General features: G+C 37.9%; 1 protein-coding gene across 10 annotated transcripts in view; it reads left to right on the top strand.

Annotated features, from left to right (window-relative positions):
• The window catches only part of LOC109443974 (uncharacterized), a 30,254-nt gene extending 14,908 nt beyond the window's left edge, over positions 1-15,346 (top strand). For 7 of the 10 annotated variants that reach the window (XM_074318395.1, XM_074318394.1, XM_074318393.1 and 4 more), the window contains 2 exons: positions 4,190-4,225; positions 8,985-15,346. In XM_074318395.1, coding sequence (XP_074174496.1) covers positions 4,190-4,225; positions 8,985-10,868 — 1,920 coding nt within the window. In that variant the 3' untranslated portion in view covers positions 10,869-15,346. Of the gene's footprint in view, positions 1-1,814; positions 2,127-4,186; positions 4,226-8,984 lie in introns of all 10 variants that reach the window. The other 3 variants (XM_074318399.1, XM_074318397.1, XM_074318398.1) reach the window with 2 other exon arrangements.
• The last annotated feature ends 648 nt before the right edge of the window (positions 15,347-15,994 follow it).

Here is a 15,994-nt window from a genome sequence, read left to right as displayed (position 1 = left end):
TCTCTTAGAAGGGACAGTTGGTATAAACTTGGCTACCAATGTCAGGGTGAAGCAAGAGGTTTGGAAATCTACTCTTGCATGATGACTTCTCCTTAACCCCTTTATCTCTTCTCTTCAGCGTAATTTTTTCTCATACTTTGCTTACTGTTCCACAGTCAAAGAGCTACATGTATGGATTCAATAAAGAACTGAAGCCATTTTTGCAATTTTTTTACTCATACAGGTATTATCCTCATTTTAGAATAGAGTGGCTAAGTATCCAATTCACGGTCATTCAAGTGGTTAGATGGTGGCGCTAGTATTTGCATTCAGGCAGTTTTGCTTTGCTCTGTGCTCTTAACTTCTACATTCTACTTTCTCTCATGACGTATATTAAACTGGTGGGAGGAATCACAGAGGGAGAAAGGAAATGCTATCAAAGGGGCTTCGAGGGAACTGTGGAGAGAAGAATGAACAATCCCCATAGAAGAAGAAAAAAGGTGTCGGCAACATGACTACCTGAAAATCCCTCCTTCCTTTACGCAATGAGGAAGGGCTGGCCTGGAGTCTGTGGGTTTGGGGAACGGAGAAGGCACGCCGTTCTGTGGAAGGGAGCTGGCTGACAGGAGGCTGCAGCTTGTCAGAACCCATCTCACAGGCACAGCATCCAAAACAATTCACTGACGAGGATAAGATCTCAGTAGTACGAGCAGTTGGTGAAAGGGTTTTGCAACTTCTTGTACTTGCTGCAGCATTAACTTTAATTCTATAGTTTGGCTGATGACGTTGGTTTATAATGCCTAGTTTTTGTAGAAAACTGAGTTGGGGATATGATCTCCCCCTCGTGAATTAACGTAATAGAGCTCCCCAGATGTGTTATGGGATAGACGGTCTAACTCTCAAATGTAGACTTTTACTACCCCCTGCACACATGCCTTCCGTGATCTCTCGGACCCCGTTTGTCCACCTCTATTTTGCTAACTGTGAGAGTAGAAAGACTCCCTAGAATAAACACTTATGTACACAGTGAGAAAGGTGTTAGCAGTGGAAGATGTTACTACTTTTGATATGAATAACAGGGGCCTCGGGAAGCTCACCATTCTCATTGTAAATCCCATCAAGCTAATGAGCTAGATTCATTCATTCACTCACTCAATCGTTTACTGATGTACCGTGTGCCAGGAGTAGTTTTCAGCTAAAGCAGTGGCCAAAAATGGCAAATATCCCTGCCCACACAGAGCTTCCATTACAGTAAGGGGAGAGAGACAAAAAAACACGATAAATAATGAAGTTATGTGATATGTAACATGTGCTATGAAGAAAAATAAAGCAAAGTAAGGGAGTTGGGGAATATCCAGTGGGTTAGGAGGTGCAAGAAGTGTAAGCCTCATTGCTTAGGTGAGGTCTGAGCAACTGAGCTCTGTAGATATTTTGGGGGCAGAAATGTGAGAAAATCTTTGTGTAGAGAAGAGATCAGATTCTAGAATTAATTTGAAGGTAGAGCCATCAGGATTTGTTAATGGACTGGATGTAGGCTGTGAGAACAGCACGTGCGAAGGCCCTGAGGTAAAGGGTTCCTCGTGAATCCATTGTAGCTGAAGCAGAAGGATCAAGGGAAGGGTAACGGGAGGTCACAGAGGTAACGGTGGGGCCACATGTGTGCGCTTTGTAGGCAAATTTAAGAATTCAGCTTTTGCTCTTTGGTGGGGAGTTATTTAATTCATATGCAGGGTTATTATATGCACATTTATTTTATATTCAGGGTTTTAAACAAACAGTGACATGATGTGACTTACCTTTTAAAATGATCCCTCTCGCTGCCTTGTTGAACACAGACTGGAGTGGGTGAAGAGTGAAAGCAGGAAAGCCAGTTTGAAAGATGTTGCAATAATCTAGCTGAGAAGAGTTAGCGACAGACCAAGGTGATCACCGTGAGGGTGCCGGGGAGACATGTAATCTGAGCACTGAGTCACCAGAAGCCGTTAACATGTTGAATGTATGGTGTGAAGAAAAGAGAGACATCACGATAAGTCCAAGGTTTTTCACCTGAGCACCTGAATGGATAGTAATTCAACTAACAGAGATGGGAAAAGAGAGCAGCATTTGAGAGAGAAGAAAAGCTCGTTTGGGATATGACAACCTAAATTGTAAGTGCCTCATGAGAACCTTAACTATGTGGTATGTAATTCAGGGGAGAAGTGTGAGCTGCAGGTATCAAGGTGAGTGTTGTCCATGCAAGGGTGATACTGAAAGCCGAGAATCAGGATAAAATCACCAATGCGATGGAGGTAGTTTGAGGCGAAGCACATGAGCACCAAACCAAAGGTCTGGGAGATGAGGAAGGAAACAGAGTAGGAATAGCCAGTGAGTGGGAAGAAAAACAGGAGCGTGTCTTGAAAGCCAAGTAAACAATCATTTTCAGTGCGCTGGTTGTTCAAACAAGATGAACACCGAGTATCCATGAGGGGACTTATGGAGGTCACTGGGGACCTTGATGTGAGCGTGGCTCAGCAGCGCGGCAGAGGCGGCACAAAGAAGGGAACGGGGAAAGCGTGTAGGGGCAGAGGAGTAGGGTTCAATCTGAGAGGAGAAATGGTGTCAAGAAAATGGAATGTGTGCGTGCTCTTTCTTTTTAATTTAATAAGAAAATATAACAATGTGCCTGAATGCTAATGGAATGAGCCAATGGAGTGGGGTAGTGATGACGCAGGGGAAGGAGAGATTTGAGAGCAGTATCCTCAAATAGGCAGAAGGTGAGTGAGCGCCTCACTGAGAGGTTGCCTCAGACACGGATGCAGGCAATTCATCTATAGAAATAGGAAATCAGAGAATAGGAGGGTGGTGACTAGGGGAAAATACGATGGGGGAGCCTGTGAGGGTGTTGTGTGATTGCTTTAGTCTTTTCAGCAAAGTAGGAAGCATTAGTGGGCAGTGATGATTAGGGGACAGTTTTGGAGGCATGAGGGAGAGACAGTTCTGAAAAGAGTCATCTAGGAGCATGGATTAGATATCATCATGCACAACTCTGTGGCGTGGGTGGGAGGTGTCCTGACATCATAGCATGGGGTCATTCATGCTCTGTGGTTAGGAGAAAATGGCTGGAGTCCCACCCTGAGCCTGTCTTGTCTTCTGCCTCTCCAGACCTGTAATTCCTCTCCCTTTCCTTGCCTGAACTGCACTGCTTGCACTGCTTCCTGTCCTGGGCACCAACTGCTTGCACTTTGTCACTTATTTCCCTATTACATTAATAATTAATGTTGACCGTGGTGGCCATGTTTGGCTAAACTAGGATTTCAGATAAGGTTTAAAAGAAGGATCTGTTTGTTTCTCAATCAAGTTTGTGGATTGGGATCATGGCAAAGTGATTAGAAATTAGTATAACCACTTTGTTAATAAGACAATATCCAGCATCTGGCCATAAAACCTTTCATTCTGTTGAGTTTCACAAACGGGCAAGGAAGACATGTATTTTGGTGAATGGACAGGTCACCTTTATCTGTTTCTGTTCTTCAATGGACAGGAAGGAGGCCAGAGGGCAGATGAGCCATTGAAAAGGAGAACGTTTTCTCATTTTCAGTTTTATCAACTTAGTAGAAAATAAGTGTCTCCTGTGGCAGGAGACAGTCAGTATTAGATGAGAAAAGATACACGTGAACATTTTCAATGCCCAGCGAGCCTGAATCCCTCAATCTCCGTTGATAAATTTTGGCTCCAAGCTCAAAGTATCAGTGTGAGTTGAAAGAAGTGCTTTATTAATACTCTCAAATCTAAGTTAAATAAAACAAAGACCATTAATAACTAAGGCGTTATTATTAATGTAATGGAGAGTAAAGTGGATAAGGAAATTAGGTCAAAGTGAAGGAAGTGTGGATTCAAAATCAGAAGTTCTGCGTTTTAATCCCGGCTTTATCATTGACTAGAAACCTTAAATCCTGTAAACTGTCAGGCCCTAAATTTCCTATTTGAAAAGAGGGCTTGAGTGAGACATCTTCTGAAGACTCTCCTAGTACTAAAAAAATAGTAAATAAAATAAAATAAGCAATAAATAAAATAAAAATGACTGAAAAATACTCCTATGGAGTGAGTATTGGTACATCACCTATTAAAATATAATGGTAAAATTTGTTGATGTATTTTATTTTTCAATTTTTAAAGAAAACAGATCTTTGTTATTATAATAAAATTAATACTTTTTTTTTTTTTTAAGCAGGATACGAATTTTAAGAGGAAGTGGAAAAAAGCACAGGTAATTCCATCTCTTGCATTTTGATGTCTGTAAGGCTACTGAATAACAACTGCTATTGTAAATGGAGTATCTTTATATTTTTCTAAGTACTTATTTACTGATATAGAGAAATAACATTTAGAAATATAAATTGTGTATTTTGCAGCTGCCCTTTTGTAGAAAGCACTTTTCCTAAATAAATAAAAAGAAACAAAATAAATAAAATATAAATTTTGTGATTGGATGCCTTTGCAGAATAATTATTTTTTTTATTTTTAGTCAATAGTTTTGTTTTCTTCATGTGGAAAACTCTTTTATCTGCAAATTAAAGTTTTTAAACAATTTTGAGCCCTTACTATGTAAATGTTCCTTTAAATTATTTATACTTCATATTCTGAGAAAACATTTTAAACAATTTCTTTGTTATTTCTGGAATAGTATTTAAAGCAATATGTCTAGAACAATACGTCATTTCTAGAACAATATTAATAGTAGTTTTGAGAGTAAAAAGTTCTGCTGTTAGTGAGGTTTTAAAAAACATCATTAAAGATTTTTTTCTAGAACAATATTAATAGTAGTTTTGAGAGTAAAAAGTTCTGCTGTTAGTGAGGTTTTAAAAAACATCATTAAAGATTTTTATTAAGAAGTTAAGAAAAAGGTACAATGGGTGTTTGATGACTTTTTGATGAAATACAGAGTATTTTCTTCCCCATCTTTTTCTCAAGAGAAATTATATTAAGAAGCCTCCTACCATTAAATCATTCTTACATTCTGAGAATGAGCATGGGTTAGTCACACAACAATGAATTTCATTTTATTAACAATTTTTGTTGCTATGTTTATATTGAGATGAGTCTGTGGTTTTATTTGTATGTTGTTTTGGTCAGGTTTTGTTTCCGGGTTTACATTCATTTCATACAAAGTAAATTGAAGCTTTTGTGCTCTTAGAAGTAAGCTCTTTGAAATCTGAAAGAATTCTGCTGTAACACATTCTTTGTTGTTACATAATAGCTTTGTCAGTACTTTATTTTATTGTTGATTTGTTTTGAGACAATTTGGTTCCCTTACATTTTTCCAGTAAAATGTCAAACAGATTTTCTAACTTACAATCATAGAGTTGAATGTTTCATATAAATTTAATAACTTCCCTGGGAACTTGAAAGGAAAGGAAATGACCTGGAGATAATAGTTCATAGTATTTCACATATTTATAATTCTCTTGACACTCTAGTTCCTCTTTTAAATTTTCTTCTTTTTTTCTGGAGTAAATCTTTTTGCAAAGAATATGATTAATCTATGTTTTGCATGTTGTGCTTTCTCCCATATTTTAAAATTCTTTTATAGTAAAATAAAACACAAGAAAACAAAAAAAATGTAGAGCTCAATGAATTATTATAAAGTAAATAATCTTTGTAAACTACTGTATTGAGGTATGATTGACACATAAAAGGTTGTACATAACTAATGTACACAACTCAGTGAGTGTGGGGATAGGTATCCACCCATGAAACCATCACCACCATCAAAGCCATAAACATGTATCCTTCACCTCTCACAGTTTTATCCTACTCCCTTAATTACTGTCAGTTTATTTTGTAACTTAACATAATATCTACCCTCTTAACAAGGTTTAAGCACAGAAAACACTATTATGGCTATAGGCATTATGCTATAGAGATATCAAGAACTTATGTATAACTGAACTAAAATGAGTACTATCATAACCATCACTTAGGTCAAGAAATAGAACTTTAACAGCCATCTTAGAAGCCCCTCCACTTTACCACCTTTTTTTTGTTATTTTTGTCAAATTTTATTGAGATATCATTGACATATAACATTGTATTAGTTTCAGGTGTACAACATAATGTTTACATGTACATATATGTATGTGTGTATATATATGTGTATATATATATATATATATATATATATATATATATATATACACGCACACATATACATATATACATATACCATGTTTCCCAAAAAAATAAGACCTAGCTGGACAATCAGCTCTAATGCATCTTTTGGAGCAAAAATTAATATAAGACCCAGTCTTATATTTATATTATATAATATCATATTACATTATACCCAGTCTTAAATTATAGTAAAATAAGACCGGTCTTAAATATTAATTTTTGCTCCAAAAATAGCATGAGAGCTGATTTTCTGGCTAGGTCTTATTTTCGGGGAAACATGATATATATATATATATATATATATATATATATATATATATATATATATATATATATATATATATATTCACTACAATAAGTTAACATTCATCACTACAGAGTTATGAATTGTTTTCTTGTGATGAGATCTTTTAAGATCCACTCCTAGCAATTTTCAAATATCCAACACAGTATTGTTAATTTAGTCACCATGCTGTACATGACAGCCCCAGGATTTATCTTTTTGCCCATCTTACTTATGGCTCTACTCCCTCCAGAAGTACCCACTATCCTGACTGTTACAAGAATCACTTCCTGGCTTTTCTTTATAATTTTATCACCCAAGAATGCATGCCCACTTTAAAAAATTTGTATTACTTTTACTGTCTTTTAATCTACACATTCTCTCTCCTTCCCTTTCATTCTATTATGATAACTATCTTGAAGAACCTAGGGAATTGGACCTATGGAGTTTTTCACAGTTCACCATACTTCGTCTTCTGCATTTCCCATAAATTGCCAACTGGGTCCAGAAGCTAGATCACACTCTGGTTCAATTCCCTTGCCAAGATCATTATCGTGATGCATTCTTTCATTAGAAAGCATGTGATGTCTATTTTTTTTTTTTTTTTTTAAGTTGGCATCCACTAGTGCTCAACACTTAGATCCATTAAATCATCAGGAATCCTAAATGTTATTATTCAAGTTCTCTCTTTTGGTTTTAACAGCTGGAATAATTTTATAAGGAGAAGCTTAGTTTTCTAACCTATTTGGTTACTAAATGGTTCAGTTAATAATAGGAAAGTGAAGATCAATGTTTGAAGCATTTCTTTTATTTTTAGCAATTAAAAAATATTGCATGAGAACACAACATGAGCTCCACCTTCTCAACAGGTTTTTAAGTGCACAGTGCAGTACTGTTATCTATGTCGCACAGCAGATCTCTAGAAGAAGCCAGTAACAGACACACAAATATTGTATGATTCGGCTCTATTTTTAACATAATTTTTTTTGTTTTGTTCACCTCTGAATAAAGTAACAGGACTGCTATTGTTCCCAAAATATCATAGGTAGATTATTTGTGGTCCCCACTTCTGCTTACCTGACTCCCATTTAATTCATCATTCAAACTTAAATATAAATTCATTCATGCTACACCTGAGGCAGGTAGGCAGGGCTGTGGCCGGGGGAAGCTTTATTTCTGTATGTTCTGCTCTCTAGTATATATGATGGGGAAAACGCACCAGGTTTCACTTCTAGTGTGCTCTGCGAGCTGTGTGTGTGGACTGGGGGTGATGGGGGAGGAGTTTTGTTTGTCCTCAAGGAGGGTATGAAGTGCACCTCTTTTCTTCTAGATTGTCCCCCCACTTTAGCTAGCCAGATGTTAGGGACCCAATGTTTGTGTTCCCTCCAGATTCATATGTTGAACCCCCAATGTGATGACTTTGGAGGTAGCCTTTTGGGAGGTGATTAAGGACAGATGCAGTCTTGGGTGTGGGGCCCCCAAGGTGGAATTAATGCCCTTCGAGGAAGAGGCAGAGGAAGCATATGCTCCCAGGAAAGGCTACCTGAGCACACAGTGAGAGAAGGTGGCCGTCCATAGGTCAGAAAGAGGGCATCCATGACACCCACTCTGACTGATCTTGGATTTCCAGCTTCCAGACTGTGAGGAAGTAAATGTCTGAAAGAAAATGCAGACAGAGGTGAGAAGTCAGGTTGGAGAAAAGACAGGGCCTGTTGGCTTTTCAGTTTGGTGAGGCCACATGTTTTTTTTTCCTGTGGCTTGCATAACCACGTTTGCGTCTGTGGAAATTAGGGTTTCTGGGCAGGAATTCCTTCCTGCCTGTTCTTGGGAATTTTTTTCGCTTTCCCATTCCCGAATCCTGAGAAAAGTTGGTCGAGAAATCGGGAAAATCGGCTCCTTGAACCCAGGTATACCCACAATGGGAAATAAACGTACTCCTCACAATGCATCTCTTAGACATTTTTCCTATTTATCGCTATCTAAAGTTACATTGTGTTACATTACACGCCACCAGACATGCACATGCGACATCAGAGTCACATATCACATGACCAGCTAATTTTAGTTTTTGTAAATCGAGCACATGTGATCATGGAGGACAGAAAACAGTTGTATTTACACAGAGAAATATTTATTTTCACAACCCAGGATTTGACTACAAAGTCATCTTCAGGTGAACTATGGAAATCTAAGGTCGTTTACCTTAATATGACATTGTAGTCAAATCCTGGGTTGTGAAAATAAATATTTCTCTTTGTTTTCTGTTCTCCACGATGAATCGTTTCCACAAAGTGACGGCCATACTACCAACCACATTCGATCAGTTTGTTTGCAGCTGACAATTGTGATGTATGTGAGTGTTCTTGGCTCTCTCAGCTGCTGTGGGTAAGGCAGTCTATTTAAAAACAACTTGCACTGCTAATACTTTATTCCAATATTTCAATAATTTCCAATCTCATATCATAATGATGTTTTGTGGCACGTTTTAGCTATAAATAGTTGTTGCACAATATAGGTCTTAATTTTATCGATTATTATTTTTAATAAATACATATTTTAATATTTTTTATAGTTTGCCATCACAATGAATAAAGAGTATAAAAAATGTTGGGAATATTTTAGAAAAGATAAAGATAAGGAATCAGCTCGTTGCCAGATATGCTCCAAAACTTTGCAATGCAAAGCGTCATCAACCAGTGGTCTACATAGGCACCTAGAATACATCCACGGAATGAAAAGGAAAAAAAAGTCTGACTTGACCAATGGTGAGCCAATGCCTTCACCTTCTAAGAGACAAACAACAATCTTACATCATGTTAAGGGACTGGATTTAGAAGAAACTGTAAGCAAATTAGCAGCCTTGGATGGGATATCAGTCAACACCATCACAAAAAGTGAGTTTATTAGGGAAAGTTTCACAAGCAAAGGAATGCAGTTGCCAAGAAGTCCATCTTCAGTTATGACACTAATACTTAATTATTATAGTAAAGTGAAACAACTGTACATCCAGAAATTGAATGTATTCAAACGTGATAATAAAAAACTGAGCATTTCAATTGACGAGTGGACCAGTTGCAAGAATCGCAGATACATGAATGTTCACGTATACTGCAGTGAGACCTCTATGAACCTTGGTTTAATAAGAATACATGGCAACTGTCCTGCAGAAAAAGCGTTATCCTTGCTTCAGGAAAGATTAGAAAACTTTCAGTTAAAACTTGAAAGTGATGTGGTTGCAATCACAAGCGAGGGTGCAGCTGCTATGGAAAAATTCGGAAAATTATCACCGACTATTCAACAGTTCTGCTACAACCATGCGCTACATCTAGCTGTAACAAAAGTATTTTATGTTAAAAAGTTGCAAGGTGAAGCATCAGTGACTTGCAGCAGTGGTAGTGAATTCAATACAGATTCTGAATATGAGCAAGATGGTAACAGTGATTCTGAGTTAGTTAGTGTGGCCCAAGCTAATCAGTATGATTTGCGAGATGATCTATCTTTGGCAATTAGCAGCGTACGCAGAATTGTGAAAATTTTTAAATATTCTCCAGTAAAAAATTCTCTTTTGCAGCAAGAAATAGCCAGGAGTGAAAAGAGGGAACTAGAAGTCATTTTGGACTGTAAAACACGCTGGAACACACTGGAGAGAATGATAGAGAGATTTTTAAAGATCATAGATCCGATTAAGACTGTTTTACGAGAGCTGAAACTCGATCACTTATGGAAAGAAGAGTATTATGAAATATTAAGAGGTATGTTGAATTGCTTACAACCTGTAAGATTAGCAGTTGAAGCCTTAAGCAATAGAGAAGCGAATATTCTCACAAGTGAAGGAGTTTTTAAGTTCCTGTTCAGTAATTTAGAAAAACAGAATTCTTCAATGAGCCAAATGCTTTTAAAGGAAATAAAATTTGAATTGGTTAAACGTAGAAATAGAGAACTTGTGTCTCTCACAAAGTACTTGAGCAACGTTAGTTGTCTATGTGAGATGGAAAAGGATGAATTTTTTGCCTTGTCAAGTAAGAATGAAATTGCACGGTTGGCAAAGTCATTAATGGAAAGACTTTTTAAAGGAACGTTTACAGCAGAAGAAGTTCCAAGAGAAGAAATAAAGGAAGTCCTTACAGTGAGTTCTGACATTAAAGCAGAATCTGATCTGAAGTGTGAATTGACTAAAGCAATATCAATTTTGACATCAAAGCCTAGCCCTATGCATGGAGACAAAACATTTGCTTCTCTAAGGAAGGAAATGAGCTTATATGAAGCAACGCATTCTCTCACTCCCAACTTGAAGACGCTTTTAGACGCACTCATAATAATTCGACCAACGTCTACAGAAAAGGAAAGAAATTTTTCCACATCAAGTATATTTGTTACAAAGCGAACATCACGATTGTCTGATCGGGCAATTAATGCTCTATGTTTCTTAAAGTTTCATTTTAAAAATGGCAAATAAAAACTATTTGAAGTATTTTTTAAATTTTCAAACGAATAATATTTGCATTTGTTTTCTATTAATGTTTAATTTAATAAATAAAATATTTAAATGAAATTGGGAATGTTAATACATTGTGTAATATATGTAAAAACTCACTGTATACTATAAGATTTGGTTAAAGTTTGTATTCATTACATTGTTTATATTTTGAGAAAACCTGAAATATAACAGAAACCTAGCCAAAATGATACCATGGTGACCCCTGTTTAGTGCTCAGAGCAAGAGATGCTCTAGTCATGAAATTCTGGTCGACCTCCATTTAGGAAATTTTATTTACTCAAGTTTTGTGTCGACCTTTTACATATAGGAGTGTTTCGAAACCTCTGAAAGACTGTGCCAGGGCCACGAACCCTGGTTGCCCCACCTTCTCTATGGCTTTTCTGTTTTTAACATTTACTGTTATAGCCATTATTACAGATGATCAACGAAAATTAAATAAAAAAGATTATTTCGGGAATTCTCAAGAATTCTTGGGAAATACAATTTCCCATTCTTGATTCCCAAAGGTTTCAAATGTCAGGAATTTGGGAATCCTAGTGGAAATTGCTTACCCTTGCTTCTAGAGGCTTGAGATTATAAGAATAATTCCCCTACTGCTTTGTTGAGGAAAATATGTTGCATTTAAAAAGATCGCCACTGTTAAACAAGCAATGTGCTGAAGGATGGTTGTTTATTTTTTATTATTTATTTATTTATTTATTTATTTATTTATTTATTTTTCAGTCAAAGAAATAATTTATTTGAGGTTGGGAACAATATGATTGCATGAATATATATACATCCACTTGACATGGTTGTTTGCCTTTGAGGAAGGTAACAACTTCTATGTATAGTTTTAGCTTTTTTTTAATAGTCTTCCTTTTGTTTTTAACATTTTTTTTTTAATTTATTGGGGTGACAGTTGTTAGTAAACTTACATAGATTTCAGGTGTACAATTCTGTATTACATCATCTATAAATCCCATTGTGTGTTCACCACCTAGAGTCAGTTCTCCTTCCATCACCATGTATTTGATCCCCTTTACCTTCATCTCCCACCCCCCTCCCCCCTTACCCTCTGGTAACCACTAAACTATTGTCTGTGTCTACGAGTTTTTGTTTCTCATTTGTCTGTCTTGTTCTTTTGTTGTTTTTGGTTTATATACCACATATCAGTGAAATCACATGGTTCTCTGCTTTTTCTGTCTGACTTGTTTCGCTCAGCATTACTCTCTCAAGATCCATCCATGTTGTCACAAATGTTCCTATATCATCTTTTCTTACCGCCGAATAGCATTCCATTGTGTATATATACCACCACTTCTTTATCCATTCATCTATCGAAGGACATTTTGGTTGTTTCCATGTCTTGGCCACAGTAAACAAAGCTGCAATGAACACTGGAGCACACGTGTCTTTATGAGTAAATGTTTTCAGATTTTTCGGGTAGATACCCAGGAGGGGGATTGCTGGGTCATATGGTAATTCTATTCGTAATTTTTTGAGGAACCTCCACACTGCCTTCCATAGCGGCTGCATCAGTCTGCATTCCCACCAACAGAGTATGAGGGTTCCTTTTTCTCCACAGCCTCTCCAACACTTGTTACTATTTGTCTTGTTGATGATAGCCACTCTGACTGGTGTGAGGTGATATCTCATTGTGGTTTTGATTTGCATTTCTCTGATGATTAGTGATGTTGAGCATTTTTTCATGTCTATTTGCCATTTGTATGTCCTCTTTGGAGAAATGTCTCTTCAAGTCCTCTGCCCATTTTTCAACTGGGTTGTTTTTTTGTTGTTGAGTTGCATGAGTTCCTTGTATATTTTGGATATTAGCCCCTTATCAGAGGCACTGTTTGCAAAAATCTTCTCCCATTCAGTTGGCTGCCTCTTTATTTTGTCAATGGTTTCTTTTGCTGTGCAGAAGCTTTTAAGTTTCATATAGTCCCATTCGTTTATTTTAGCTTTAACTTCCCTTGCCTTTGGAGTCAAATTCATAAAATGCTCTTTGAACCCAAAGTCCATAAGTTTAATTCCTATGTTTTCTTCTATGCAGTTTATTGTGTCAGGTCTTATGCTTAAGTCTTTGATCCATTTTGAATTAATTTTGGTACATGGTGACAGATAGCAGTCCAGTTTCATTCTTTTGCACATGGCTATCCAATTCTCCCAGCACCATTTATTGAAGAGGCTGTCTTTTCTCCATTGTATGTTTTTTGCTTCTTTGTCAAAAATTACCTGTCCTTATTTATATGGTTTTATTTCTGGGTTCTCAATTCTGTTCCATTGGTCTATGTGTCTGTTTTTCTGCCAATACCATGCTGTTTTGATTATTGTAGCCCTGTGTACAAGCTAAAGTCAGGGAGAGTGATACCTCCAGCATTGTTCTTTTGGACAGTTGTTTATTTTCCGCATTTGCTTAGCCTTGGGGCAGGGATGGTCTGGGGCAGACGGTTCCTTTCAATGCCGCCTGTGCTTCCTGCTCTCCTATTGGTGAGAACTGGCAGAATTTGCTCGAGTTTCTGCTCTGACAACTGCACATTTTCAGGTCAGGAAGTTCCACATCAACCTTTGATGTTTTTTCTTCACACTATTTCCAATGTACTGTATTTGGTTGTAATTCCAGCCAAAGATCTGAGATATATTGTTGGCAGTACTTGCTAGTTTCAGAACTGATAAACATTTTCTTTCTCCTTTTTATTTATTGTTGATTATATCTGTCGGTTTCCAAGAGGAGGCCTTTATAAGGGGTTCCCATAACACACTGCCTATTTTTTCCTTCCAAATAAAAATGAATGAGTAAAACACCCCTTGGTTATTTGAACCATGAGACAGTTAACATTTGTAGCCATTCTCAAAGTGCGTCCCTCACGATCCAAATCCACATCGTGATAACAGGAGTTATAGGTTTCCATAGTCAAATAAATGTTAATGACACAAGTGAAACAAAATTAACCATGATTTTTGACTGAAGGGCTTTTCAGTACATGTAAGAAGTAAAAGGGCATTCATTGCAAGTTTACAAGACCGACATAACAGGCAGTGTTTCCAGAATTTTCAATTTTCATAATACTTTCATTTTTTAATTTTGTACATTTCTTTTTTTTAAATGTGCAATTTGCATTGCCTTCTCTGCTTGTTTTTGACAGGTTGTTTTCAACTGTGATTGGGGCAATCAACCCAGGTTAGAATTGAGTAGAATCTTTCTTATTCTCCTTTTATGCTTCCTCGTCCTCCTGCACCATCATCAACAAAACCCTGATGGTGTCGTATCTTAAAAATCATAAAACTTTCAGACGCTACAGCAAGTTATTCTACAGAGATGGTCGCTTTTTTACGGTTTTGTGTAGCATCACTAATATAAAAATGATATTTTATTCAACCACCAGAGGGAGTCCCCTAGTCTAGGGATTCTAAAAGGCACCAAGGGTAAACTAAGGAGGAAATTTTATGTTTTGTGGTTCAAAACCAAAAATTCCATCAGCTGTGTGTCGCAGCACGTGGGCTCTCACATCAGGTCTTTTGTACATAAAACGCCTAAAATCTTGTTCTGCTACAGATACCATCTCATTTTAATGAACAGTTACTCTCTGTTTTCCCCCCTAGGAGAATCAAGTGTTCCAAGTATTTTTTCCCCCCACAAATATTGTGTGGGTGTGGAATGAGAAAGGAAATCAGAGCAGACCCCCAACAGGCTCTTTCTCTCCAATAATGTAGAGCTCTGGACCTCCCACAAAAATCCTTTCAATTCTCAGGCGTCTTATAAGCAGGCCTCCAGGTCGCATTTCCCTGTCCCTTGCCAGGTGTCTTTTACTGGGACAATTATTGGGGATAGGGCAGTTCTCGGGAGCTCTCGGGTGTTTATCTATTGCCTCTGTACCTGCCTTTAAAGCTCCCCAAAGTTTTCTCACACAGTAACTCAATCAACCCGATTTTGTGCCTTTGGAAATTGTTGTTCCCAGAGGTTAAGCAAATTACCCAAGGTCATGAAACGGCTGAGACCTGGGACCCCCAAGTGACCGGGTTGGTATACTGTCTTCATCGCTTCACAAGGCCATGAGCTGGCCTACTTCTTCCAACACATGGAATTAAAATCCGGTATTTTAATTCCCATTTTGAATGGGAGTCAATGATTTTTCACCACCGTAACTAGAATGTTATCTCAACAGAAAAATAAACTACAAACACTGAGTAGCGGTGGAAGACATTCCTCGGGGGTTGACATCAATGCAATCTTCCTTCATCAGCTCCTTAACCTCTTATTGGCTCCAGGCTGCTGACAAGTGCATTCAATGTACCAACAACAACTTTTAATAAACACGCTGCCTGAACACTAGCATTTTGAACCAAAAAGAAAAAGTCTATGTGACGTTAGCATAACTCTGTATTTTAACTAGGTATGTATCTCTCTGTGGATAATTTAGAAAGTATTTGTTAATAAAGTAAAATATTAAACGCATGCAGTCTCCATTTTGACTTACATTTTCAACGAAGCACAGCCCCTCCCTAACAAATATGTATTTAAACAGATGGATCGACTGTGGTCTTGTACAAGCTGGCCAGTCACTTCTCTTCACACGTAGGCGGCCTGCCTGAGCCACGACGGGGTCACCCAGACCCGCAGGAAACAAGCCCGGTGCCCGACTGTAATTATGTCCCGTGCCTGCGTCTGTGCAGCTGCTGTCATAGGCGCGCAGGGAACATGTCACAGTCGGGCCCGCAATAGTCTAGCTCCCCGAGAAGCACCGGGCGTCCGGGGGACGTTACTTCCCTCCCCTGGTCCTCCGCAGGCCCTGCCACACGTCGCAGAGCCACAGGGCTGATTTGTGCGTTAGGATGGGCCTCATCGCACACTCACAGCCGTCTGACTGCTGCCTCCTCGGCCTACCACAGGGGGCAGGCGCCAACTGAGAACGTGCTCAAGGAAACAAACCCCCAAGGGCAAGCAGGGAGCTCCAACAAGGGAAGGAATACATTTTAAAACGCGTTTTCTGGGGCCACCTTTAATAACGCATCACATAAGACGGAGTTTATTTCACTCATTTACAAATAAACAACTCTTCGTTACTGCTGAAGGTGTATGAACATAAGGTTTAAAGCCAGAG

This window comes from Rhinolophus sinicus, linkage group LG14, assembly GCF_036562045.2.
Source record: "Rhinolophus sinicus isolate RSC01 linkage group LG14, ASM3656204v1, whole genome shotgun sequence".
Lineage (NCBI taxonomy): Eukaryota > Metazoa > Chordata > Mammalia > Chiroptera > Rhinolophidae > Rhinolophus > Rhinolophus sinicus.
The sequence above is the reverse complement of the archived record's forward strand: the minus strand, read 5'-3'. Positions and strand labels throughout refer to the sequence as shown.